General features: G+C 35.5%; 1 protein-coding gene across 3 annotated transcripts in view; it reads right to left on the minus strand.

The window, feature by feature from the left end:
* ATRX (ATRX chromatin remodeler) overlaps positions 1-27,896 on the minus strand; it is a 68,605-nt gene that overhangs the window by 31,719 nt on the left and 8,990 nt on the right. The window contains exons 2-17 of one of the 3 annotated variants that reach the window (XM_088527506.1): positions 27,424-27,536; positions 24,392-24,447; positions 23,167-23,219; positions 22,716-22,840; positions 21,380-21,499; positions 20,540-20,649; positions 18,579-18,646; positions 15,328-18,248; positions 12,645-12,723; positions 6,239-6,369; positions 5,458-5,643; positions 3,980-4,073; positions 3,740-3,848; positions 3,048-3,227; positions 2,558-2,699; positions 1,824-1,933 (exon numbers count right to left, since the gene is read on the minus strand). In XM_088527506.1, the coding sequence (XP_088383632.1) occupies positions 1,824-1,933; positions 2,558-2,699; positions 3,048-3,227; positions 3,740-3,848; positions 3,980-4,073; positions 5,458-5,643; positions 6,239-6,369; positions 12,645-12,723; positions 15,328-18,248; positions 18,579-18,646; positions 20,540-20,649; positions 21,380-21,499; positions 22,716-22,840; positions 23,167-23,219; positions 24,392-24,447; positions 27,424-27,536 (4,597 nt within the window). Of the gene's footprint in view, positions 1-1,823; positions 1,934-2,557; positions 2,700-3,047; positions 3,228-3,739; positions 3,849-3,979; positions 4,074-5,457; positions 5,647-6,238; positions 6,370-12,644; positions 12,724-15,327; positions 18,249-18,578; positions 18,647-20,539; positions 20,650-21,379; positions 21,500-22,715; positions 22,841-23,166; positions 23,220-24,391; positions 24,448-27,423; positions 27,537-27,896 lie in introns of all 3 variants that reach the window. The other 2 variants (XM_088527505.1, XM_088527507.1) reach the window with 2 other exon arrangements.

The following is a 27,896-nucleotide window of genomic DNA, read 5'->3' on the forward strand; positions in this document are numbered from 1 at the left end:
GAGACTTGATTGACATGTTCAAGTACCCGAGGGGTGATTGTAGGGAGGATGGGGCCAGGCTCTTCTCCGTGGTGACCGGTGACAGGACTAGGGGTAACGGGTTTAAGTTGAAACACAGGAAGTTCCACCTCCATATGAAGGCTTACGAGAGGGAAACCAAAACAGCCCTGCTCTTCTCAGCAGTAATCTTCTCTAATGGTAAGTAGCAGATTTTTCTGGAAAGATGCACTGACAGTCACATTCCTGCAGGTCAAGGGGCATGAAACAGATTCCTTGCTGAAGGCTCAGGATAACATCAGTTAAGGGCACTATCCTTTCTACCTATGAATGTAAATGTTCAGCCCTTTTCAGCATAGATGAGACTACTATTCTCCTTTCTTTAGAGATCTCAAAAAAACATTCCTCCTCCTTTCTTAGAAGCAAAGGGAAGGGTTCTTCTGTCAAAGGAACTCCTGGGAACAAATGAGGCAGCACATCAGCAAAACAGGCAACTCACCCCATTGCTTTAGAGAAAACAATTTAGAGAGCGTTTGCAGTGATGCTAAATTTGGCTAAATTCAAACCCAAAACTTACATAGAGAGATTTTTTTTTTGAAAAAAGCAAATAGAATCCTCAGAACATACAGGCCTAAATATCAAAATGCAGGGAATTCAAGAAATTATTGAATTTAGATCTTTTGAGTTCTTTTAAGTCCAAGGTGACTTGGCAGAGCATAAGTATTTTCCTGAGGCCTGCAATGACTGTAGAAGGCCCAAGAAAGAGAGGTATGAGCCGTGACCAGTTTTGGAATAAAATCTTGAAAATAGGAAGTGAGGTTCAGACTTAAAAGACTTACAGACCTGGAGAGTGATTCACTGTGCCATTTTTACCCATGGAAGAAAGGGGGCTTGTAGCAGACACAGGTATATGGAAATAATATTGATCAATGCTATAATATCCTGTAATGCTATTTTAAGAAATGGTCTTCAGTAGTGTAGAGTAGAAGGAAGAGTCTACATGCACTGATGTGACAAAGGAGGCTTAAACTTGAAGATCTCAGGAAGCAAAGAATTGTAAAGTCTTTTTGCTTTACATTGCTGTAAATTGTAAAGAAAGAAACAAAGAATCAAAAAAATAATTGAAAGTGGTTGAAACTCCTATGGTTACTTTCAAGGCAATAAAGATTTCTTGTCTTAAATGCTTTCAATGCACAATGACTCCAAAATATGAATGTACAGATGAATGACTGCTGAAAAATGAAACAAACCACCTAGGACAGTCTAAACTGTAAGAAAGCACTGTTTATCTTAAACCACAACCTACTTGACATGAGAAACTAAATGACAAAAAATTCACTAGAAACCTCTACTTTAGCAGTGTAGCAAATCAATCCAAAAACACTGAGGAAAAGGAACAATTTGAAGAGTAACAAACGAAATCACAAGCACTGTAAAACATTACAACCTGCTCAAGATTAATTACTAAACTAGCTTAGAAGCAGAGGTCCTTGATCTACTACTATCTAAATTCTGTTATTCCAAGTTGCAAGGGAGCTTCACATTACTTCACATTAAATATAAACTTTTCATAAATCTAAATTATTTCCTGATTTAATTTTTAGATAGGCCAATAGCAGAACTTGCACAATGACAGTGATCAACTCTCTTTCAGAATACCTTTTACAAACCTATTTTTCATCAACCCGTATCAAGTCACTACCTAGGACATCACCTAGGAAACAGCAAATTTTTACTGTTTTGAATGTTATTAAAATTGCATTTTGCTGGATCAGCATGCTACAGCAAGCTACAGACCAGAAAGCAAGGAGACTTTTGTTCCTTACCTGTAATGTCTTTCCCAGACCCATACAGTGAGCAAGAATGCACCCAGAACCTGGAGATGTCTTGGTTTTTTTTACAGATTCACAACAGCAATCCCACATGAACTGAACACCTGAGGAACATTTTTGAAAAAAAAATCATTAAATCTCTAAAATTCAGCTGATAAGAGGTATGCTACTCTGCTACACTCAGCACCAATGAGGCTTCCACTGCTGTACTTGGTTCAGGATACCTTCCTTTAAGAACTGTACTATGCCCACAGATTTACTAATAAAATGGAAAAGTTGTAGATGATAACCTTTTGAGGAAAATCCAGAAGAATAAGCAATGGAGAAACTTGTAATGAAGTAACCTCAGGTATTAGAAAAAATATTCCTGACAAAAAGTCCTCAAAAGATAAAAAAGCATTGGAAGACTGTGGAATCTTCACTGAAAGCTGTAAAAACCAATCAGACCTTTTTTTCTCCAGAAGGGCAAACATGCATTTCATTTTGCTTGTGTGCAAGAAACTGCATGATTCTGAGGCCCCTTCCAACTTTACATTCCTAAGATTCGTCTCAACAACAGAATAATGTATGGCTAATCTCATTTATTTTTATTTCGATCTTCTAAAAAACAAATATCAAATCCTGCGTTTTGCCTTTTGCCTGCCAAGGAGTTTTACTCTAATTTGGGTTGTATTAGCCATATTGTCGTGGTGAAAACAAACACACACACACTTCTTTTTTTTCCTTACCATCTACTTGATGTGGTTTCAGTTTGGTAACTATACTCCTGTGAACCTGCACTAATGGTTCTTTGGTTTCTTCATCTTCATCTAAAACCAGCTTAGTTGTAATTGGACATTTCAGAGGTGAAGCATCTTCTATCTCTATCACCTGGAAGCAGAAACAGTGCATAGTAGGAACACTTCACACTTCACTAAGCATTTTGCAAACCTTCAACTCTTTGCACTGCAGGCCTGTTTCAAGGAGCCTCCCCCCACCCCATGAAACGTAAAATATCAGACAATTGTAATAGGCAATAAATAACTTATCAGTAATCTTAAATAAAACTTACAAATCCTAATGTACAGGAAATTACAACTCAAATCATGGTTTACATGGTTACAAGCAAGCAGCTTTAGCAGTTACTTACCAAATTAAACTGAGACAAAAAGAGGGTATTTTAAACATCTTCAGCAATTTATCTTCCTAGCAATGTTTTGCAAGGAAAACAGAACATACCTCTCTCAATTTCTCTCTTTCTCGTTCTCTTTCTGCAATGCGTTTTCTTCTTTCTTCTTCTTCTTTAAGTGCATTTTGTGTTTCTGTTCTGAGCTTATCATCTTTAATAATTTTCCTTATTTTCTTCCTGCCTTTTCCAGGCGATTTTGAGTCATCATTTTCCTCATCCTCAGAATTACTCTATTAGAAATTAAATAAATTATTCATTTACAAAAAAAAAAGACAAGATCACCAAAACCTTGGTTTTTACATTTTGTTTTAATAATTAAAATACAATTTTAATTGTTTTAATATGTATGCAATATTCATATGCAATTTTTTATACATAGCTAGATTAGCTCACAGAAAAAAAGCTTTTTTTCTTTAAAACACAGTAGTCAGCATGATAACAGAAGTATCACCTTAATTATACCATATTCTGAGATATTAAGGGTAACCATCTTTGCAAAGCAGTTCTAAACATACTGTTATCATATGATACTACAGACTATGTAAGTAACATATTAAATATTAATACATTAAATATAATATATATTAAGACTGTTTTCTGATCTGATTTATTCAGATTGCATTCATTCAGCTACGACTTGCTTGTTACTTTGTACAGAGCTGCTCCAGATGGCCAAGTCCCCAACCAGAGGGCATAAGAAACAAACTCCTTTTCCCATTTAATTAACAACACAATATAGTACCTTGTTGTTATTTTCACTTGAAGAATCCTCTTGAACCTTTATACGCCTTCGTTTCTTTTTCTGCTTGTAGCTGCGCTGATTTTCTTCTGCCTCAGCTTTCTTGGCAGATCTATTAAGAGAAAAGTATTGTTTGTTAAACTAAGGTAATTTATTGCTTCACTGATGAACAACGCTAAAAAAGTACACAAAATATATCGCTAAATAATAGAATATATAACCCTTTTGTGCAAGTAGCAGTACCTTGTTCTTGGACGTTGGTCATCTTCAGATTCACTAACTTCTTCGCTAACTGCAGATTCATGAAACTCTGAGTCATTTGAATCATCACTGCTCACTTGGAAAATAAAATGATTTCATATTAAATATTATGGTGAACTAAGCAGCATCGCCTACTTTGTAATCACACAATACATTGTTTAAAAATAAAAAAATCATCACAGCAATTTCCAGCAGAATGGCAGCCATTAAATGTATCAAGAGGGAGCAACAGCAACAGGTGTCCAGAGTAGAAAAGAGAAGATATGAGCACTAGCTGAGTCCCTTCAAGTAGCCTCTTATGCTCCGAGACTTAAGACCTTTTTGTATATGTATACAGCTAAGTATAATTCAAAAGTGAATGACAGAAAGCATTGTATTAGAAAGCTTCACATTTCAAAGAACACATGGAGGAAGAATACAGAACTCTCCAGTAAACATTAGATGTTTTTTACTTAAATAAGCTTTTGTGGCAAATATTTTTTAAAATCATGATTTACTCTTCATGATTCATGAAAACAACACTAATATACTAACAACACAGGCAATTAAAATACTGTATTTATGCCTTGAGATTGCTTCAGGCAATGAAAGTTTAAAACTGAGTAAAAGGTCAATCAAAAGCACATTTAAAAGAACAGCATTAGCTAGGTAATATTTCCGTGATGACCTTTAGGAGCCATCACTGGCATTTACAGGTAATTAAAAGCCGCATGCTATTTAGCACTTGCTAAATAATTGGACTTTGAACATACTGGAAAGTTGAAATGTTTTATGAGTAGCAGATTTCAAACAGATTGGTTTACATACTTGGGGAAGCAATGTTAATGGAGGGGTTAAAACACTGAGCTGAAAAAACTTGTACTGCTCTACTTGGGAACAATGCAATTTACACAGTTATTGCTGAAGTGTTCTGAGAATTATTCTGGCCACCCCTTATGTGAACATTGACACCATGTTGAGAATTTTTTAAAAAATAAATATGACTGGTAAAGCAAAAATTCCATAAGGAAAATGAGAAAAATCGAGCAGCATTTCACACCGCCATCTGGTGCTCAACTAAAGCTTGCAGGATTTAAACCACCATAAGAGGAATTTTCCAGTGACACAGTGGCCTATTAACAGTCCAAGGAAAAGAAAATTTGCATTAAGAGAGAAATTAAGATTCATGACTTAGTCATACTGGGTTTATTCCAGATGAATATTCAAGATTTAACAAGATAAATCCAATTCAAAGGATGAAGTAAGCCCAGACAGCTGTTACGAATTGCAGCCATCTTTCACATTTTAAACAAAAGTAGTTATGAAACACAGATATGGGAATTGCATATTTCATATATGTAAAAGTCTATATAGATGCTTTAAAATCACAGACTTTTACTACAGATATCCATTTTGGTGTGTTTTGGACCTGTTTCAGAGAAGCAAGTGCTTCCCGTGACACAAAAGTTAAGACTCGATACCTTTCCTTCTATTTCTGCGCTTCCCTTCCTTTGGGCTTCCTTTCTCTTTGGGTTTCGCCTTCTTCTCCTCGCCAGACTCTCCGTCACTCATGGTGAGCTTGTGGCGCAGCAGCCTGTGCCTGTAGAGGGGCTTCTTGGACTCTTCTTCCTCAGAATCTGACTCGGAATTTTCTTCTTTTTCATTATCTTCTGTCAGAGATAAGAATCAGTGCAACATGCACGCTGGTAATTATTTTCTTATTTAATGTTTAGTAAAAAATAAAATGAGAACAAATTTTCACTATTTTCTGTGCTTTTTCAGAGAATTACAAATAACAAAACATACTTGCCTTCCAAGTATACATATTTTAAGCCTTCTGATCATCTGAATTACCTGTAGCAACAAGTACATTTGCTAGCTCTGTCATGCCTGAGCTTTTGCATGTCCTACTGTTCTTTATGCACTACCCTTCACACATCCCTGGGACTTCTGAATTGGTTACAAAATCTAAACACCAGCCATAAATAAATAAATAAATAAATAAATAAAATTTTAAAAGCCCCAAACTACAACAACAACAAAAAACCCCACACTCCCACTGGAGTTTGGGTAATAATCCTCATGGTAATACACACTGACGGATGGTAATATATACTTGGCAACCAGCTATCAACACTAGTTGATTGATTTTTTTTGCTGAAATTGAAGAAATTTTACTAATTACAATTTACTCTATAGGATCTCTGAAATTATGACAGATATTACAGCACCACTTCTTTCCAGCTATTTTTTGGTGCTCACCATCATCTGCTGGGTGTTCATTTGGCTTTCCAGGTTTCTTTTTTCCTTCATCCGACTCTTCATCTGAAGATGGATCCTCATCAGAGGAAAGATTGGCTTTGATTTCTTCTAAAAGCATTTTCTTGGCAATTCTTTGAAGTAAAACAGAAAAAACTATGTATTCCATTGCTCAAGCAAATCTATGAACAATAAATGTAATCTTATACACCATTCAGAACGTCAAATATCAGGCTGAAAGCTGAACAAAAGAAGTGTGATGAAAAAAATCGTGGTTATAAAGACAGCATATATCATCACATTAATTCTAACGTGTTTACTTGCTTTTAGAAACCTGATGTTTATAATGCTTCTTAAAACAGCAGTTTCACACTTCACAAGGCTGCAGAAAGCTATGAACTATACATATATAAACATTTCAACAGAATAAACCCATTTTTTTTTCTTCCGCTAGTGGCTCAATTCTTCCCTGCTAAAACAGAAACAATAAAAAAGATCATTTCCCTACATCTACACAGTTGCCTTCAATTATGTTACCATTCTAATGATTGCCTGCACCCACTCTGCTGCAAAAGAGATGCTATAGTAGAGATGTATAGTAACTGGGGTAACTCATGGTGTCTCAGCATGAGCTGCTAATAGCGCTTGTGAAAAACAAATCACACCGAATCCCACAAATATCTGCAAGCCACTTGCCTTATGGCAACTATAGCAAAACACACATATACATATGTATACGTGCACGCACACACGCACACAAAATAAAAAATGTATCAAACAATACGGAACCTGAACTTTACAGAGGAATTACTGTCTTAATTCCTGCCCTGCAAACTGTTCGCTCAGGTTTGTGGTTTCATCTCAAGACAAGAATATTTTCAGCTAACATACAAAAATTATTTCTTTGCATGCTCTTGCAACACACACACACACACAAAAAAAAAGAAAATAAAATCTAATATGGAAATATATCCAAGGGAAGGTATGAAATGATGTGTCAAATGCACAAGAAAACAGTGGACTTATCTGAGAACTTTCCCCCTTCTTCCAGGGGCAAAAAATCCTGAAAAATGCAACCAGGCCATCCTCATACAAGTATCAGAAAGATTATACTTTCCTTTTCATAGTCTTCAATATTAAATGAGAAACTTACTTCTAGGTCAGATCTGGTCTGCCCAGCTTTTTTTTTCATTTGTATTTATTTTAAGTATATAGTTCAGAATGGGATGGTAAATATACCAGTCAAAACAGCAGTTTAAAGCCCATGAAAGAGAACCACAATCTAGACTGCACTTGGAACAGGCTTAGGAGGAACAACCAACTTTGCAGTACAGCTTCTTATGTACCTGAACTACAAAGTACATTTTAACAAATTTGTATTTCACTTTCCGCCATACAACATGTGACCCCAAAAGAAAGGAACTTTTCAGAAGAATTTTTTCCAAGGTATCTTTCATTACACTTCATACTGTCTTTTTCTTTCTTTCAATACATTACTATATCTTCCATAAACGTTTTAAAGCTAACACGTGCTATTACTAAAAGATGGAACCAAAATGTGTTTGACAACAACATGAAGCTATTTTAGATTGCTCAGTGAATCACAAACAGTCAACATCCAAAACAAACCAAAAAATCACATTTGTTTTGAAAAATGATTTCTAAAGAAATGCAGTCCCAATTAAACTGTAATAGCCCTCGCGAGCTTTTAATTCCATATACATCAATGTATCACACTGTAAACCAAATGAAAACTTAAAGGCTAACATCCTCTTCAGTGGGTTTTTGCATTATCCCTTTCAGAGGATTTAGGAAAGGGAATTAGACAAGGTAAAAATAATAATAACAAAAAAGATAACAAGAAGAAATGCTCCTTTTATTAGGAGTTAAGATTGTATATCACCCATCTGCTTTGAAGAACATTTTATTCAGAATAAAACTCTTTGGAATGTTAAAAGTTGGTCTTTTTGAAAGCTTTTAATGCCAATTATTAACCTTGAAGAAATGCAGACAGAACCAGTTTGGCAATTTTTCATCACCCTTCATATTTAAAAAACGACAATATCATCATCACCATCATCCCATTGCTTTGGACACTAAAGAAGCAATGCTAAAAGGAACTGCAAAATTTTAAAATTCAATCCTCAAAGATCTGTCCAGCAATATTGCATCTGACTTATTCCATATCACCCCCAATAACGTTAGCAAAGTCAACAAAAACTTGAATTTGGACAGTGATACTCACCTTTCACACAAGGCACTAATATTTTTTTAAACAAAAGTACATTGAGGTATAGCAAGAGAAGACAGGGTTTTTTATTTGTTCTTTACTTTCTTAATGTTTTTATGGAAAAAAAAAATCTAATGAATATATCATTCACTTTGAAACAAAACGCCACAATCTACTATTCATAAAGAAAACATGCTGCTATTTCCCTATGAATGACAGCTGTCCTTCAACCCAACAGCCAGCTCAACCTCCATTCTAGGGAAACTCATTAGGTTCTAATTATTTATTTATAATGATGTGGATTGGTAACTGATAGCTTATATACTCTGTGGGAAAAAAAAAAAAAAAAAAAACACCTTTATGGCTAGGATGAAGACTCAACCACTTTAAATCAAAAGGAGATGGAGGAATTTATTTAATGGATATGGCTACATTCTCTTCAGTCTGTTCAACTGTAATAATGTCAGACTAAAAGTGTAAGACATTGTTCACACATGTCCAGAATCTAAAAGATTTCTGCTTTTAACGTAACCACATAACTGAACAGAATTAAATATAAATGATTTTAGAACTAAACATATTAAACATTGTAAATGCATCTGACAAATGACTGGTGTAACAAACAAACAGCTTATATAGAGTACTGTGCTCCTGAAATTGGTTTACATTACAATTATAGGTGGTTCAAATAGCATAGCATATTCCTATTTTAAGATATAAACCCATTAAAAGCAAACAGGTTTTTAAGCTAAGAAACTTCATACTTTTGCTTTAACATTTTAATGTTTGTTTTAATATCAAACTGCAAGTACCAAGCAAAACAAGTCGTAGTAGTGTGAAAACACACTCTCCCATTTTCCCAAAGAAACCCATGAAAATTAAACATACTGTAATATTTCCTGGGGTCATGGAAATAAAGTATATTCTTGGCCACTCAGATTTAACAATTAAATACTATAAAAAGCTATAAAAGAAAACACCAGAAGCTGCATTATCGCCTGCACAGGACTTCAGGCAGTAAAGAAACCTGCATTTCATTCTCATATCTGCCCCATTGGCTTACTGTGACCTTGAGCCTACTCCATTCCCAGTTATTTAAACAGATAGCAAGCTTAAAATGACATTTTTCCAGGATGTATTCATACACTGCCTTGCAGAATAGGGACATAATCTCAATCAGGACATATAAAAGCAATTCTAGAATAAAATCATAGTATATATGCATAATTAGGATTTAAATATACTTCATTCTTGAAAGAATGTCACTGAAAACATTTTAAAATGAACTGGTTACAATATATGGTCTAATTTATGCTAAAGAAAAACGTTAAAAAAAGAGGTAAGCAAACTGGAAGTCACAGTATAGAATTACCTTTTATTATCCTTCAGACATTTCAATAAAAATGGAATAGTAGGTGCAGCCTCTCGTGATGTGGAATCAAGTCCACACAATAATTTGCACCATTCCTGTTCATGAATTTTAGGGAGCCAATGTGATGGACTCATTTACAGCTTGTCAAAAATCTTGATGAGACAATGCTGACTATAAAACAGCTATTCATAAAGATAGTCAGAATATAAGATATTAATTAGTACAATATTATTACCACTTAGTTATCAACTCACACGTAGTGTTCATAAATACCTACTCATTATATGTAGAAATAAAGTTGCCCAAAACAAGCCTTTATATGGAAAAACAAAAACAAAACCAGACATCTGTATGTGGTTAATAAGAGGCACCATTTTTTTCAGCTACAGCACTACTGAATTAATCAGGGCCTTTGATACAGTTTTTAAAATTTAGATCCATTTAAAACACATTTTAAGAGATGAACACTTCAAAGAAATGTCATACATGTTACAAAAATAATTAGTCAAAACTGCCAAATACCTTGTTCTAAATACTGCACTGTCTTTGTGGAAACAGTCCGATCTTAAAGCTGTCACAGTTGTATTAAATTAAATGCTTGGACAAGAAAAATGTTTTACAAGAATTTATTGCATCCATCAAATACTTAAAGGCATTCTGCATTAAATACACTATGTACTTAATGAACAAAACTGCTGCAAACATTAAACAGTACCATTTAAGAGATTAGAAGGACCAATAATAGATAATTACACAACATAAAATGAAAGCATACAGCACTGTCTGTCATATTATGACCCACTTGGATATTGCATTTTGGCAAAGAGGATTTCAAGACTATTAATGTTCATATCATGCACATCCAAAGGTATGCAAATAAAAACATCTAACTAGAGACTTGCAAACATGAGAGCTCACACACTACAAATACCCAGTAGATACTGCGTACCCTCTTTGGCCTGGAAGGAAATAGGCAACTTATCTGGAAAGTAGGTAAACTATTTAAACACTTTGTGTTGAGTAAACAGACAACAAGCTTTTAGCTTCTCAGAATTTGTTCCATCTTTTTACACTTTTCTCTGATTTTGGGGCCAAGTATAATGCATGCTGAATGCAAAATCAGACTGCAGTTACCAGTTAACATGTCTGAAGGTAGACAAATCTATTTATTAACAAACACCCCCCCAACTCAGAATATATATTCAAAGTATTATCTAAATAAAACGTCAACAAAGGTTCAGCTTAAACACAAATTACAGAAACTGATTTTTAAAACCTAAATTGATATTACCAATTTGTTCTTTACCATTTGGGTTCATTCATTTCCCAATACAGCTCTTAAACTAATAACGAAGATCTGTCAGTTAGCATTTGTACGGTGAGCACTGAACTTTGACAAAATTGCATTGGTTAAATTATCTACCATAAGCGCTTAAGAAGCAAATAAAAACAGAAAGTAAAAAGAAAAAAAAAATCAAAACTGGATTAAAATTAAAGCATCATTTAAAAAAATCTGGTATCACCAATGTTTACATGTTCTGCTTATGACCCTGTGCTGTAAGGTCCCTAAAAAGCATCTTTCTTTAAAAGCTGAATTACTTCATTAAATTTTATGACTGAAAGCAGGCAAGAACTATATCAGCAGCAACATTTTTATGCCAAACTGAGGTCTGTAAAGGATATAAAATAGCGTTTTTAAAATTTACTTCAGTCACATATCAAAACATACAACTCTGTGAAACAAGGATACCATATTCTAAACTAGTAAGGCTCAGAAGCAGAAAAAGACTCCATCAGCAATTGTGCAAACCTAGGAAGCTGGTCCCATATACACTATGTGGCAAAAAAATCAGTTTCTGAAATACTGTATAAAATTTTGTTGAACAAATGTTTAGTCTAACTACAGTAATTTCCAAAAAGAAACTCCAGCTCGTAATTGAGCAATACTTTATTTATGTTGTGCATTCACTAGTTAAGAAATGAAGCTTTTACATTTTCTAGACAGGCTAATTTCAATGACTACAATGGTATCGGTTAATGACATGTCTTAAAGAACTAACTATATCTTACATAGATTCATTGTTATTGAACTAGAAACCCAAGCAATACATTTAGGCCACCATTCTGAAAATATCTATGCAAAGACTTCAAATATAATGTATAATTAATCTCCTTGAGATCAGTTGAGCCTATGCACAGTGCTTATAGAATCACAGCCTTTGCTATCACATTAGCGACTTCAGGAATTCATTAATGGATTAAAACTCAGTTTAATTAACAGATTGAAATGTCTCTAATACTGTTTTCTCCACATTGTATTTTCTCTTTATTGAAAAAAGGTATTTCAATTAAAAAAAAAAAGCAAATTATGTAACAGTAATAACCAAGTTCAATCCATAGAGATTTTAGCACTGCACATTACACAGATGCAAACTTTTACCTTCTATTCATATAACTACTTGAAATTCACATCTAGCAAAAGTAGGTTTTTACCTGACTGAGTAAAAAACTTGTCACAAAACCCACATGTTCAATGGGAACATAAAATGGACAGTGCTGCAGTGCACTTATAACACACCCTACGCAAGGTGTGTTAGTTAACACTTCTAAATACTTTCTTTGCATTTCTGGATTTTGGCCTCTGTTTTCTGGCCCCTTGTTCCACCTTGCGGGAAGCCTGTGAGCGAGTCTTTACAAGGCAGGCAGTCCTGGTTTTTACAACCTGCTTGCTCTTCCGTTGTGCCGGTATGCGCCCACGCCTAGGGTGTGTTATAATCTGTTTTAAGTCCTTACAGATGGAATCATACCTATTCTCGGGATCGTCATCATCATCATCTTCCTCCTCCTCCCTTGGAACAGCCCTTGACTTAGTCTCTCCTTCATCTTCTGTGGGAGAAAGGAGAAAAAAACAAAAAGAAAAGAACATTTGGTATGTGTAAAACCAGCAATAAACATACAAGGCACATGAACTAGTGTCTCTATGAGAAATCCCCACAGAAAAACACTTTGGTAATAGCACTACTACTTTCTTCACTAACAAACAGAAAAGATAGTTACTATCTTACCAGATAGAAATAATTGTTCTTATTAAGAACAATACATACTTTTTCTAGCAGCTGTTTTGTCCACATTATTCTTGTTACTGAATGCAATTTGTATTTTCCCCTTCTTATTGTATACTATAAAATTCATTTTTTTTACTGAAACACGTAAAGACTGCATATATCATTCAGGAAACTTCATTTCCAAACTGTAAGAAGTCAGCAGCCATCTCGCTACTCCTGTCTGCAATTCTGCCACTGAATTTCTTAAGTTGAAAAGAAAGTTCAAGCAAATGTAACACAGTATCACTCTGACCCAACTTCTGAGCTGCTCTGATTCTAGTAACAAGTACTCTAGAACAACAAATTCTTCTCTTAGAACACCCTTAGAACAAACACTAAAATTCCGTTGCACAACATGGATACTGTCTCATATAGCAAACATACCAAATCTACTATTTCTACTGAGTAGACCAAGATTAGGCAGCAACAGGCTTGCCCCAAGCTGTTTTATCACGTTTTTTGTGGAATTAACACTAACTAGATGTCTGACAACTGTGTAAGAGGTGATCACACAAAGTCCCTTGCTCTTAAGCTTAGATAAATTATGTTTCCTGTTGGTTAAAAGAAGTTTCTAATACAGAGCTTGTTCAGAGAAAATACTCTGTTAATTTAGCAAAACAAAAATCCTTCAAGCAAACTGAAGACAAAGAAAAACACTGACTCCTCTTAAAATAAGGTAATACAGTTCATTTTCATAAAAGTGATATAGTAATTCAGATAGGAAAGTACTCCTGGACATCACCTAGTCCGAATCCCTGCCGAAAGCAGGGCTAACTTTGTAAACCAGGTATCTCACGGATTTATCAAGTTTTGATCATCTCTAAGCATAGAGACTGACAACCTGTTGCAGGCATCGACCATGCCTAAGGTAAAACCCTTCCCCTTCCACCTGAATTTTCCTGGCCACACTGGTGTCCATGGCCTCTCAACACTTTTGCAGGGCATTTTCAGGCACCTGGCTCTGCCTTCCCTATACCCACTCCCCAGGCAGCTGTAAGGCACCAGTGAAGAGTCCTCCTCTTCACTCTCCTCTCCCCACGCTGACTGAACGCAGCCCAGCCTAACTCCAGCGTCAGTTGCGCCACCTCCATCATCTTACTCCTTCCCCCTTAATACATTGCTCCCTACCATGCCCTCCAATAATTAACAAATCCTTCAAATTGCAAATAGAACTTGCCTGAGCCATTGCTGGCAGTTAACTTCTTACTTTAGGATCGACTTGTGTGCCCCTGGGCCATTTTGTTCCCTAGTCTATGGACAAACACTGTATGGGAAAACCTTCTATTACCAGAGTATTTCTTTTTAAGATCCAGTGAGCTGCAGACGGGTTACTGCCTCTGAGTATAACTGTCTATCTTTACGACACGCTTTATCAGAAGAGGCATTTACTACATGAAATATGTCAGTTCATTAATATGCAGAGTTGATTATTTTCCATCTCCCTCCACAGCAGCATCTTTGGGGAAATATCCTCTGGAATCCTAAAAATCCTAACATGACCTGCACGAATACTCAGCTAACCTTATTTCATCAGAGGGCCTCAGTAAGCAAAGGTATTATGAGGCAGAATAAGGAACTTATCTTCCAACAGTTACTCTACAGTGACGCAAAATATCTTTAATAAATTTTACCTTTATTACAGGGCACTAAATTCAAAGACTGCAAGTACATGCTTACAAGTGTTATTTGGGGATGCAAAAACGTACCTATGCCCCATCTGCTGTCTCCATAACCACTTGTTATGGAGACAAACCTTTTATTTGCATGCAGCATCAAGCTAGGTGGAAGTACTGGAGCAAACAATCAGAGTAAAATCAAATACAGAAAGCAGAGTGAAACAGTGACAGAAATAGCCTCCTCTCAGGAATCAAAACTGCAAGTAGATTTCATTTTTTCTAATTAAAAATTATTTTCTTAAACGTATCCACAGCGCCCGCAATGTGAAAATCACCCTTTCTTTTCAAGTCCTCTAAAAACAGTCTTTATAATCAAGCAGTTTTACGCTTTTTAAAATTATTGTTATTATTTCCTAGACCTCCTACTACTTATAACCAGCTTCTGCTAAATATTAACTGGACAGTTAAAAAGAGTAACGAAGCTCTGGAAGGCCATGGAGCAAAGTTATACTGTCTGGAATTGCAGACTATAATTCTCAACATTTATAACAGCATCCTTTTTTTTCTAGAAACCATAATTGACAAATTAACTTGAAATGCATGCTTCCATATGGTTATCAGACAAACTACCAGACTACAGATTTTTTTTTTGAAGTATATTTAATACCTTACGGACATTTTAACTTCTAGATTATTAAATGTTATGAAAATCTTACAAGTTTCCCCAAATAATATGTTAACTAAAATGTACATAAAATTCTTTTGCACACCTGATGACTGAGAAAATCCCGCACCAGCAGACAGCACTAAGCTCTCAGTCACCGGCATAATTTTCTGCTCATCACTGCTTCCATCATCCATTGAATTCTGATCATCATTTTCTTCCTTATCAGATGAGGAAGAAGAAGAAGTGACAACCTTCTGCTTTTTTGACACTTTCTTTTTCTCCTTTAAGTTATCCCTTTTACTTTCTTTTGCTGCCCCTCTTTTAATCTTTTTTTTATTGTCTTCATAAGACTCCTCATCAGAAGAAGACAATGAGTCATTTTGTTTTTTCTTAGACATTTTCTTTTTGTGACTTAATCTTTTCTTTTCTTTAGTTTCAGTCCGTTTTTTATTCTGCACAGCATCTTCAGAAGAAGTCTCTTCTTTCAGAGGAGATTTCTCAGCATCAGAGGATAAATCAATATGGACTCTCTTAGATATTCTCTCTCTCAAACTCCTCCTTTTCTTTTCTTTAACCACACTTTCATTTTTAGTTTTATCATTTTCAGAAGAATTGCAACTTCCTTTCTCTGGGGACGACTTTTCAACATCAGAAGAATCAGCATCACCATCATCTTTCTTGTAACTTTTTAAGTTTTCAGACTTTTCTTTGCTTTCAGCTTTTTTATTCTTCAATTTTTCTTTGGAAGAATCCAAACTGTGTTCTTTCTTTACAGATTTCTCTGTACTCTCTGAAGTATCATCTTCCTGTGCCTTTTTCTTTTTCAAATCCTTGTTTTTCTTAGCTTCGGTCATTTTCATACCTTTAGAAGGATGGCTCTCCTCTTCCTCCAGTAAAGGCTTCTCAGCATCAGAAGACTCATCCAGCTTTCCCCTTACATTTTTTTCTTGTAAGTCTTTGCTTATCCTTTCCTTAACAGATGACCTCTTACTATACTTTTTATCTTCAGAAGAATGACTAGTCTCCTCCTTCTCCATAGACGACTTCTCAGCATCGTCATCTTCAGAAGATTTACCTCTTTCTTTCTTCAAGTTAATCTTTCTCTTACTAATTACTCTTTTTCTCTGTTCTTCTTCAGAGGAATCATAACTATCATCTTTTCTTGAGTATTTTTTCTTGGCTTTTTTCACAGACTCAATATTACTCAAACTCTTAATTTCTTTTTCTAACTCAGAATCGTAATTTGAAGAATCTGAATAATTTTGTCGTTTCTTTTTTGCAGAAGCAGGGCTTTTAGTTGATTTGCCTCTTTCAGCATCTAAGTCTGAACCAGAAGTGGAACTTTTTCTTTTTCGTTTCCCATTTTCATCCTTTACTGGATTTAGAGTCTTAGGAACATTCGTTTGTGCTTCACTATTGCTATCAATATCTGAAGAACTGTGACTTAACATAGCTACCTCTTTAAGAACAGCTGGCACCTCATCGGAATCAGAGCTTTCATCTAATACATTCGGCTCTTTTGATTTAGAAAGTTTATTAGAACTAGGACTATCAGTAGTACTGTCGGAAGAATTTCTCTCATCTTTTTTCCCCCTTGGTTGTTTTGATGATTTCCTCTTACGTTTTTCATTACACGCGTCATTGCTGTCTTCTTCCGAATTGGACGTTAAGGGATTGACGTCTGTCTGGCGCCTCAGAGGGGTGGTCTTTACGCGTGGGGATCTCCTGAGATCAGATTCCTCGGCAGCTGAGGTGGTTTCCTTTTCTGTGGAACTTTCATTGGCAGCAGCATTGTGATTTTGTTTTCCAGGATCACAGTTTTCAGCTCTACGTGTTACACGAGTATCCTTATCTGCTTTTTCTGGATGGCTGACTTGATCTTCAGCTTTAACTGTAGGCTCCGTAAGAGAAACGGGAGTCAATTTTACAATCAATTCCTTTGTTCCTTTAGCTGATGCTTTTAACTTAGCTCCACCTTTGGTATCTTTCAAAGCAGCGTTCAATTTTACATTTGAATTTACAGTCTCCTGATCTGTCTCTGTATTTCCACTGCCTTGCTCATCTGATGCAGTCTGAATTTCCATAGCAGATTCTAGAGTCTCAAAAATATCTTCAGGAACTGATGAGGGAACAGATACTATGTCCATGTCTAAAGCCTCTGTACTTGGTTCATACTGAGGTTCCTCATTCGTGCCTGACTTTTTATCTTCACCAGTAGCACGCTTGTTATCTGTTCGCTCCCTTGTTGGAATACTTTGATCCATGGGCTCATTGTCAGGCTGTTCTGACAGAACTTTTTTATCTGCCTTTACAATGCCCTCCTCTTTTAACTCGGCGTGTTCCTTTCCTTCATCTTTTTTCACCTCATTTTTTTCAGATTTGAGTTCATTTTTTTTCTCTTTGGTACTTTTCTCTTTGATTTTAACATCCAAAGCTTGAATCTCCAGGTTCAGACCTTCTTCTAGTGCCAGGTGAGCTTTTTTGATGTCACCCAACACAGATTTAAAAGCTTTCAGCTGACGAAGCTGCACGGTTGGGCTTACGTCTACATTTTCTGCAGCCTTTTTCAAAAAGCTTACAAAACTAGCATTCATATTTGCTGTGGTCTCAACCAACTTTTTTGTTTTTTTAAGCATGTCTTTTGGCACCATTAGTGCTTTATAAGAGTATGTTAATGAACCAGAATATGATTCATCTATTTTTTTTTCTTCACCATTACAGTTTGAACTATTTCTCTTTGGAGAGAATTTGAGTGTATGGTCATATATTTTACTTTTTTCATTTTCAACTCTGATCTTTTTTTTGTTTTGTTGCAGCAACTGTTCTAAATTTTCAAAGACGCTGTCACATGCAGTGACCAAGTCCAACAAAGGTTCTGGATGGCAAATATAGCAGTGCCACTGGCTATTTTCATCCAGTATGGTTGACAGCTCTTTTCGACCCAGGTTGCGTAAAATGCACTTTTTACAGAAGGCGTTATGGCAGAAGTCACAGCAAATTAAATTTCCACCTTCAGCACACCATCTGAAATGAAACAAAAATATAAAATTATCTCCATATAAATGAGGTGAAAAAATGAGATATTTATATATTTTAATTGTTCACCACGAAGAATTTGCATTTTAAAAACTAAGATTGTAAGCAGAAATCCATTATGTGAAAACATTAAAAGCACGACTGAAAAGCACCCAGGAATGAAATATTTATATAATCCTTGGGTTGAGCATTTCTTCATGAGAAATGATTGCTGATTACGCTCTTACATACTGGTCTTTATTCATCAATAATTTTTTAATTGCTAGGGAGAAAAAAAAAGAACTACTATAAGTGTTAATACAGACTTTATATACTTACCTACACTGTTCATCCATTCCATCTGAATCACGACTAATGTCATCACTCATGTAATATTTGTAGCAAGTCTGTAAGTAAAGAAACAAGGAATTTTTCATTAAAATCTTTCCTGATATTTCATATAATTTCCGCATGTATTAGAAATGGACCATTGCAAACACCAACTGAAAAGTTTTCGGCATTCTAACCACTTTTTTCATGACGAATCTAAAAAACATTTTCTATAGATACAGGGTAAGCCATGACTTAGATTGCTCAAGATTGACTTGAAAATGAAATAATAGGCTTTAATTTGATGGCGACATTTTTACACTTTAGAACATCCAAGACCAAGTCTTTCTTTTCACATCCCTTATTTCCATCTACTTTCTAGGAAAACCCAGGCAATACTCAAGTTAAAAAAGGAAAGCTATGTATCTTCACTGACACAGTATCACATAAATTACATTCTTAGCTGTATGTTTTATATATTAGCAAATGATCTCGTAAGATTTTAAAAACTTTTGGCATCTATCCTGATTTTAATAAACAAAGCTTCAATTCTCAGGTGTAGAGCTAGTTTCACTGAAAAATGGGTAACATGGTAGGAAAAACAACACATGCTAGTCAGAAAATAGCAGTGGCTTCAGTTGCTGAATTCTTTAAACCAAATTTTGAAAGTCTTTTTTTTTCCCTTTTCCAGCTGTTGATAAAGAAATTTCTTGAAGTTCTACTTTGAGGAAGGATTAAAATACAGTAAAAACATGTTCTGTCAACAGAATATTCACAGTCAAGGAAAAGCAGCTTCTGCAGAGACAGAAAGGTCTGGGATTGTTTACCTAAGTAGGAGAAAAATAAGAGAAATTTGCAGAACGAAAATTGAAGAAAAAGAGTATGCAGGTCAGGAACTTCTATTCCCCTTTCACACATTATCAGAAGACCATGCTCAATTAAATCAAAAATATAAGAAACAGCAAATGCTACAATTACCTCGCAGAGCTCACAGCCAAAACATACTACTTAACCCAGAAGTCTAACTGGTTTCAAAAACAAATCAGATACCTGCATATACCAAAAGAATACAGCGTTGTATGCTAAGGTCTTTAAAGTTTTGTAACAATTTTCTCATGAGCTATTTTTTCTAAAGCTTACACAGGATGTTTTATAAAAGAACCAAGCCAAAATGAACAAAAGAACTAAGTCAGAACATTCCATTAGACGGGCATGTCTGATTCAGCAGGTCACCTAAATATTCATCATTAACTGGGCTTTGGGAGGTGAGAGGAGTGCGTGAAGAAAAGTGGGATGCTAAATGCTTAGTGCAGCACACATTCATACGCCTCTTCAGAAATTTACAGAGGCTGCCACAGCTGCAGGGAGGGGTATTTCCTTCCTTACCTGTTCCACATCTCCTTCACTGCAGAAAATAAAGGGCCAGCTGAAGCCACTGTGAACTGGATGGTGCCAAGACCCAGATGTTCATTTGGGTCAAGGATGAGGCCATCATGACAGAGGCTGCCAGCAATTAAAACAGTGCAGCAGCTGTACGCAGGTGAAACTGAGATGGGTTTGAAGCCACCTGTCACCTTCTTATTCCAGCATTTTACATGATTCTTCACTACGACATCCAAAATTTGATTTTGTTAATTTGAGTAGGCAGAACCATTTCACTGAAGCTCATTTCACAGAAAAAAAATCACTAAGATTATTCTTAATACTCTAAAAATAATTTAAGAGAAACCGCAATGAATTGGACAACTGAGGTGTACAAAAGTGGGTATATAAACTTCTGAAGTTTTTACTTTAATAGCCTTTTCTTTTTTTCTGCTATTAATTTTCTTAACTGTAACAAATAATGACTAAAAAGTTTTTGGCTAAAGAACTAGTCCCACAAAAAAAGGTCACCCGAATCCACTACCATGACATTTCAAACAAAAATAGAAACACACACAGTACAAAGTGTAGAACTGTTTACCACATACCTTACAAATAAGAACTTTCAGTGTAGGATGTCTATAGATTGAATCCTTTTGAAAATGGTTCACCTGTTGCCCACAAGCTGTACAGCTTACAATTCCATGCAGTCCTTCCTCTATAGAGAGGATTATAAACCATACGTTATTATTTTTTTTAATTTCCATTTTTTAAAAGAAATCTATATTATTTAATTCATTTTATTACATTTCATTTTGGCTTGCAAGGCTTTGCAATATGCCTTTACTTTTCACCACCCAGCAACAGCAACACTTTCTATAACCACTCACCATTTAAAGATTGAAAGAATTTTCCCCTGATTTCTGCACTCCACTTGAGGACAACCTAAAATTTTATTCCTTTGAGCAATCTATAATCCTGGACTAACCAGACATTTCCTGAAAACACATCTGAACCTGCTTTTGCAGTGCTCTCGGATGCTGTATCTACAATAATACTCTGGTCAAGAAAGTGTTGCTTTGATGCCAGGCCCCCAGCTCACTCCAGAAGGAGGTGAGCTTGGGGTTAGAAGGCTTGCCACCTGCCACAGTGTTTAACTCATTCTTTAATATTATATCACTGTGTCCCTTTCATAAGCAGCAACACTTCCAAGAAAAAAAGAAAAAATTCTGAGAAGCTCATCTCAAATTAAATTTGGGATCAAGCAGCTAGAGGTTTGATACGAGATCACGGGACTACTCCTGCTTTGCTTTTATGTGCAGTACAATAAGAAAAATAACGTGGCAGGGTAAGGGCTTCAGCACAGGTTACATAAACAACAAAAAACACATCAAACCACAACACACACACAAGCATCAACACCAACAAATGTTTTAAATTGTATTTACCTCCACGCTTTTTAGGAGCTTCAGGTTTCATTTTAACGGTATTTCTGCTTCTAAATTCAGGCCCTTTAAAATCATCTTTGTCTTCATTCAGGACTGGCTCAGGCTGTACAACCACTGTACCTAGAATAATTTCATTTAAAAATTGGAAACCATTACACATCCAAATGAAGTGCAAGAGTCTTGCTTAAATGAAAGCCAACACAGTATTTTTTTTTTTAAAGGCAACCTGTGACTAAAAGCAAGGTGTTCATAGGACAAAACGCAAACACCACACACTTCAAGCTGATTTCCATCTCACAGCTGGAGAGCTGAAGACTGACTGGGCTATGAGGAGCAATTTTTGCTCTCTGTATCGAGAAGTAGTCCATCCATAACAGGACTGTCTCACTGTTGGGCTTTCTTTTGGTTACTTCAATCTTTCAAAAACCTTATTAAGTAACTACTCTTCTCTCTCTTTTCCCTCTTCTACCCAACCTTCTTCACCTTAATTGATTTCAGTAAGAAAGGAAAATAACAGAATAACATCTGTTCCTTCCTTTTACAATATTCCAGAACTCACAGTTCTACTTAAACAGAAAACAGCACTAACCGGAATTATGTGAATTGTGAATATCTTTCACAATTAGAGGTCACTTTTAACACTTTGGTTGTGAGGATGCTGGAAATAATCAAACATTCTGAAAAAATAACCTTAAGGGGACTGCTACAAGGACTGCTACTCATAAGGTGAACAGCAGCAGTTCCTCCGAATCTTCCTGCCACTTTTTCAAAGGTAAAAAATGGAAGAAATTAACCAAGCTCATGCTACATTTATAAACAGCAGGGTACAGGGTTATAGTGTTAACTTTTTAAAAGCTGTGCTTAAAAATAAATTAACTGACGACATTTCTCCTGCCTCTCCTCCCTGTCAAGATTTAGTTTTCCTTTTGGTGATCTGATTTTTTTTTAACAGCCTCCAAATATAGAAGAGTAAAAATAAGCACAAATAAATAAGATTTAGAAGCAACATAGGGATTTTGAGGCTTTAACACAACACTAGAATTATTTTCCCTCTTTCATATAGATATTATTTCTGAAAAAAATACAGATGCCAACGAAGCTAAGCCACATATCCTGGCAGACCTGGAAGTTAAAGTATACTTGGTCCAACTTAAAGATACTTTAAGATATGTTTTTTTCTCTTAAATGTGTGTGCACGTGTGTGCTTCTATATGAAAACCAACAGAATCCAAGATAAGCATTTTACTAATACATGTACATTCTAGTCAACTAATTCTGCTGCATCACAATGTTGGCTAATCTGCTGAATTCAGAAACAGAGAGAGACATACACTACCTTTAGGTAAGCTTTTCATATCAACATCATTTTCTGAGTTTTCGTTTGAAATATCTTCATTTACAGTTTCATCTAAGATTTGTTCATCATCTGATCCGACATATTTTGTTACAACTGTAGGTTTTCTGCATAGACAGAAAAATCTCGTGACATATACATATTGCAAGATGAGTTAGCCTGGCGCTTTGCAAGCAAAACACCATGCTATTTGAATAAATTTTTTAATGAATTTAAGAGAGTATTAAGTGGGATCCTCTAAGTCATTACAACAAATAAACTGTAAGGTAATGTTTTTGTAAGGAGGAGTTTATCTCCCTCAACCCTCCTACCTGAAACTCAAAGGATTTATACCAATCTACATCAGAAGTATCTGGCATTAAATGCATGAACTTATGCTATAGCATCACATAACAAAAGAAGTTATTTTTTCCTTTTTGCTTTCTGAACCAACCTTTTAGAACGTGATGATCCTAAGGCTTTGTTTCTTTCTGAAGAACTACTGCCCTAAAACCAAGAAAACATTAGAGAGTCACCATTTTTTTTCCACTGAAATAGATTCTTACATTAACTTAAAAACAAAACAAAAAACTCAGAAGTCACCAGATTTCCTCAAGGCAGTTGAATTCAACTACTAGAATCAGTTAAAATATGGCATTTTAGGTAAGTAGTAAGACTCCAAGAAGTCACAAGTACTTTGAAAGTGTTATTAAACTGAGAAGTGAATTATTTCAAACCTCTGCATACACCTCACACAAATTAAGTCTTCCTGAAATTGAGGAAGTTCTCTCCTTCCAGTTCTCAATTTCCACTGCTGCTGAAAGAACTATGAACTTTCCAGAGTGTGGACTGAGCACAGACTAAGAGCAATGGTCAGCCCTAGTCAGAAAGGGTCTGAGGTCTCCCAGTGTTTGTTTTCACTGCAACATTAATTGGCACGATTAGCACATGGAAGAATGGCAAAAGCCACAACACAAGGCAAAAGCCATGCTTAATATACACTTCCTCCACATTGCTGCATATTTTTGTATATTTGACTTTTGTACAAGTCACCGGGACTTCATGCTAGCATAGCTTAAGCAACTCACTAAATATTTTCCACATTACATAAAGGAAATTACTATTTTTCCTGACATACACACATAGAGGGTATTACAAGGCTGGTCCTTCGAGGGTCATCGCTGCCCAAGTGATGCAGCGTGTATCCACATCACAAGGCAGAAGAATTGCCAGCAGAATGCAAACACTTGGCGTCTGCCCACACAGGGCCGGCTTTTCATGAAAACATTATTTTTAACAGGATTTCGCATACCTGAATTTATTGCAATAAAGGTAACTTAAGATAGGACATGGCACTTGCATGTTCTTGATGTATAAAGTGTCAAACACAATGTTTCCAATTGGATAGAACGCTTGATATTAATAAGACATACCACATCAAAAATGTCTTTGGTTAATACAGTATACAGAAGAATTTTGCTGAAGTTCAACAACATTCCCATTTCTCTATCTTAGCCAATGTTTATCGTCAGCCTATAGGATGGTGACATCTCCTACATATGGTTCTGAGAGTATTCTTGAAGCATTTATTGTAAAAGCAACTAAGGTAGTTTAGTTTCATATATTAGCCATTCTGCACTAGCAGTATAGCTAGAATTCAAAAGCGTTAGTATTCCTACCTCTTCTCTGTTGTTCTCCATTGTAGTCGGACTATTTTCAGGTTCGCTATTCTTCCCTATAGACAGAAAGCAATCCAATTGAATTGTGAGAATTATTAGCAATTCTTTAAATTGTATTTCACAGTACTGTTTATGTTTTATCAACATAAATGAGGAACAGAATGACTGCAGGTTTTACAAGCAAGCCTGCTGCACAACAACAAAACACTGTTCAATGCATGTGACAAATTCTAAAAAAAAATCATTTAGAAATTACTTTCAGTTACGTAGCTTGTTGACAAGCCTCACTGAGGAAGACATCATATTACAGAAATAAGAATATAATTGTAAATGCAGAGTATACAGTATATTTCTTTTCAATTTTTGAGAAGTTACTTTACATATTTTCTCCTACATATCTGACATTAAAAACACAAAGTCGAATCCAGGAAGATAGAACCACATATCAAAGTCCCATTTGACATGTAATACAATTTGACTTTGATTTTAGGAACTGTGGGATACATAACCTTAAAGACACAGAAGTAACCAAGAACCTAGTTGTACTTGCTCTGGCTACCAACTCCATATGATGGAAGAAGGACAAGTTTCCATGTGATTAATAGTAACTGTAGTTGCTCAAAGGTCTAAGATAGTAAGATAATAGCAGTAGTATTTTAACAGACACTGGGAAACTACTGACAGAAACTACTACTACTGACAGAAACTACTACTTCAACAGACTACTGGGAAACTTGCAAGTAAAGCAGTAATGAAATATCTCTACCATTTGTGATTATAACACGAGACTGAGTATTGCAACTTACTACATTCTGACACTTTACCCAAAACGTAAAATAAAATAAAAAAATCCTATGCTTGTAAAAATGCATATCATTTTGACTACAAAACTTCATGCTGGACACACCGAAGGCTGAGTTGTTTGGGAAAATTCTAGACAAAATTATCCACCTATTTCTGCATGTGAACACGTGCAGGGAAGAGGGAGAAATCAAAACAAAGATTGGGCTCCTTTCTAATAGCTGAAATTATTTCTTGGGAATATTAGAAGTAGGGAATGCCTCTAAGAACTCAAAATTTGACAGAAAGGTGCCATCTCCTTTGGAGACTAGATTCTGCCTGCCTACGACTGTCTGCCCAATTTTGCCCAAATTATAACTCTACAGAGAATATCAACGTGTATGCGCTCAGTAGACATTTCTTTGATTCTGGCAGCTAGAATTTCTGCAGATTCTGCCCTCCCAGTCTGCACATGTGCAAGCCCCCACTGAACATGCTGAACATGCTCCATCATCCCCCGGCTTCTACAAGTGACATGGACTGCAGAATAACTAAGCAGGCTGCACAGCCCCCCAGCTCCTAGTGCTGACCAAGCAGCACCTCCTCCCTCCACTTCAGGGCTACCAGAGCACAGGGTTTTCCCTGTGACTGCTGCTCCAAAGAAGGGGCCGGTCACTTAAAACAAGAGCAGGAAGGGAGTTTCTCCTCTGCTCTCTGCGACTCCCCTGCTGGCACCCACGCAAGGCAGAAGAGGGAGTCATCCAAATCGAATGCAGACAGGACAAAGAAACATTAAGGCTGTAAAAACAACGCCTCAAAAATGAAGAAGAGCCAGAATCAAGGTTATCAGCACAATTTTACTTTACTTAGTACTCTTAGCATTATGGTACAGTTCACCTGCATAGCAGTGTACAAGATGAAGCACTCAGCAAGCGACTGTTCTGTTTATTGATTGACGTACCATGAAGACTGTATTGGAAAGCACAAAAAGCTGGGAGAAACAGCAAACCTGCACAGTTAATTCTGGCATTTCCTAATATTCAAGTGCTTAATTCTTGACTTTTCAACTTCAATATGCTCTTAAAAAAAGCTGGGCTCTCACATAAAATACTGCAAAACTTCTGTTGTTGGTCACTGTGCTACCATTACAAAGTAAATCTGTATTTTGGGGCAAAGAGCCTAATTCTACTTTGTAATTACACAGGATAAAAGAAAAAGACTTGTTTCAAAACAGCATGCTTCTCAGAAAAATCTCACTCTGAGACATATGTATCTACATAATAATCAAATGTATTATTCTGCTGAACTACTGCATGCATGATTTCTTTCCCATATGTTAACACTTGACCTGGATGCTGACACAAGGAAGTTAGCAGCCCACTGCAGTTTTATCCTCTCTTCAGGATAAAGCATGAAAAGGTAAAAAGCATACACTTGAAAATACACACAAGTCTATTACTGAAGACAATGAGAGGTTGCAAATGAACTCCATATAACACCCAACAAACTCTCCATCTCCTGTAGTCTATCATTTCATCATAATTTTAATTCACTGCTATGAAATAGTATAGCCTGAGAAGTTGCATGCCTGAACCCAGTCCAAATTAAACTCAAGTGCAAACAGATTTTACTTAATACAATTTTAAAATAATTTCATTTTTAATGCTCTAATCAAAATTAAAATATTTAAAGTTCAAGTTTCTAAATGGTAAGTAAAAGTTACTAGTATCAATTTAATCTAGCAAAACACTTCAAGTTTTTCAGAAGCACCATTTTGTTTTCAGATCTTTCCAAACGTATATATTCTTTCCAAATTCCTAAGAAAGCTAAATCTCCAAAATTTCTGCCATTTTACAATAACCAGAAAAGCTTTTAAAAAAATAAAAAGGATTCTTCACTTACACAAAGTAACTTTCAAAAATTAACAACAACCTCTCCAAGGAACTGCTACTGAAGCAAATGCATGCATGCTGCTCATATCTTATCTCATATCTCATATTTTACAGACAGTGAATCACAAGTAGGATTTGTTTTTTCCAAATTTAGAAAACAGTCATAACTAAAAGCAAAAAATACCGTATATCTATTTAGATATGACCACTTAATTAGAATAGAATTCTTAGAATTAGAATAGCATTAGAATATACATAATTGACTTACTTAAGTACAACATAGTGAAATAAAGACAAAAAAGTCGTTCAACTTAAGAACAATGCATACATCAACAAAAAAATATGAAATTTCTTTTTTACCTGTGGTTTTTTTTTTGGCAAATGCAGGAGGAGAGTTTGCGTCCTCAGATTCTTCCGACGAGTGTGCCAAGAAATCATGAAGCTTCTGTACCAATGTACTCAACTTGCTTTCACTGTTAAAATGCAAGTAAAACTTCAAGTTACCCACACATTTCATGCCAATTTAACAAACCTGAAAGAGGTGATGCTGACTCTCATTTTAAATACTTTACAGTACCCTCAATGCTTCCATATTTTGCCCCAAAAATTGCACCTATATTTAAATCAGAATTTAATAAAATTGTTAATTTTATATTTAATTTCATATCCCATTTGGAAACAAATGTTCAGGTAATAATTGAGTTTTCACCATAAATATTGTATTAATTGAGAGTCAGAATTTTTTTTGTTACTATACTTAACTAGCTCTAACATGGTGTTCCAAAAAAAAAAATTCTGAGTAGTAGTTTTATCATGCAAACCGAAAAATAAAT

This window comes from Tinamus guttatus, unplaced genomic scaffold (assembly GCF_059628265.1).
Source record: "Tinamus guttatus ecotype Peru unplaced genomic scaffold, ASM5962826v1 Tinamus_guttatus_pri_ptg000287l, whole genome shotgun sequence".
Classification (NCBI taxonomy): Eukaryota; Metazoa; Chordata; class Aves; order Tinamiformes; family Tinamidae; genus Tinamus; species Tinamus guttatus.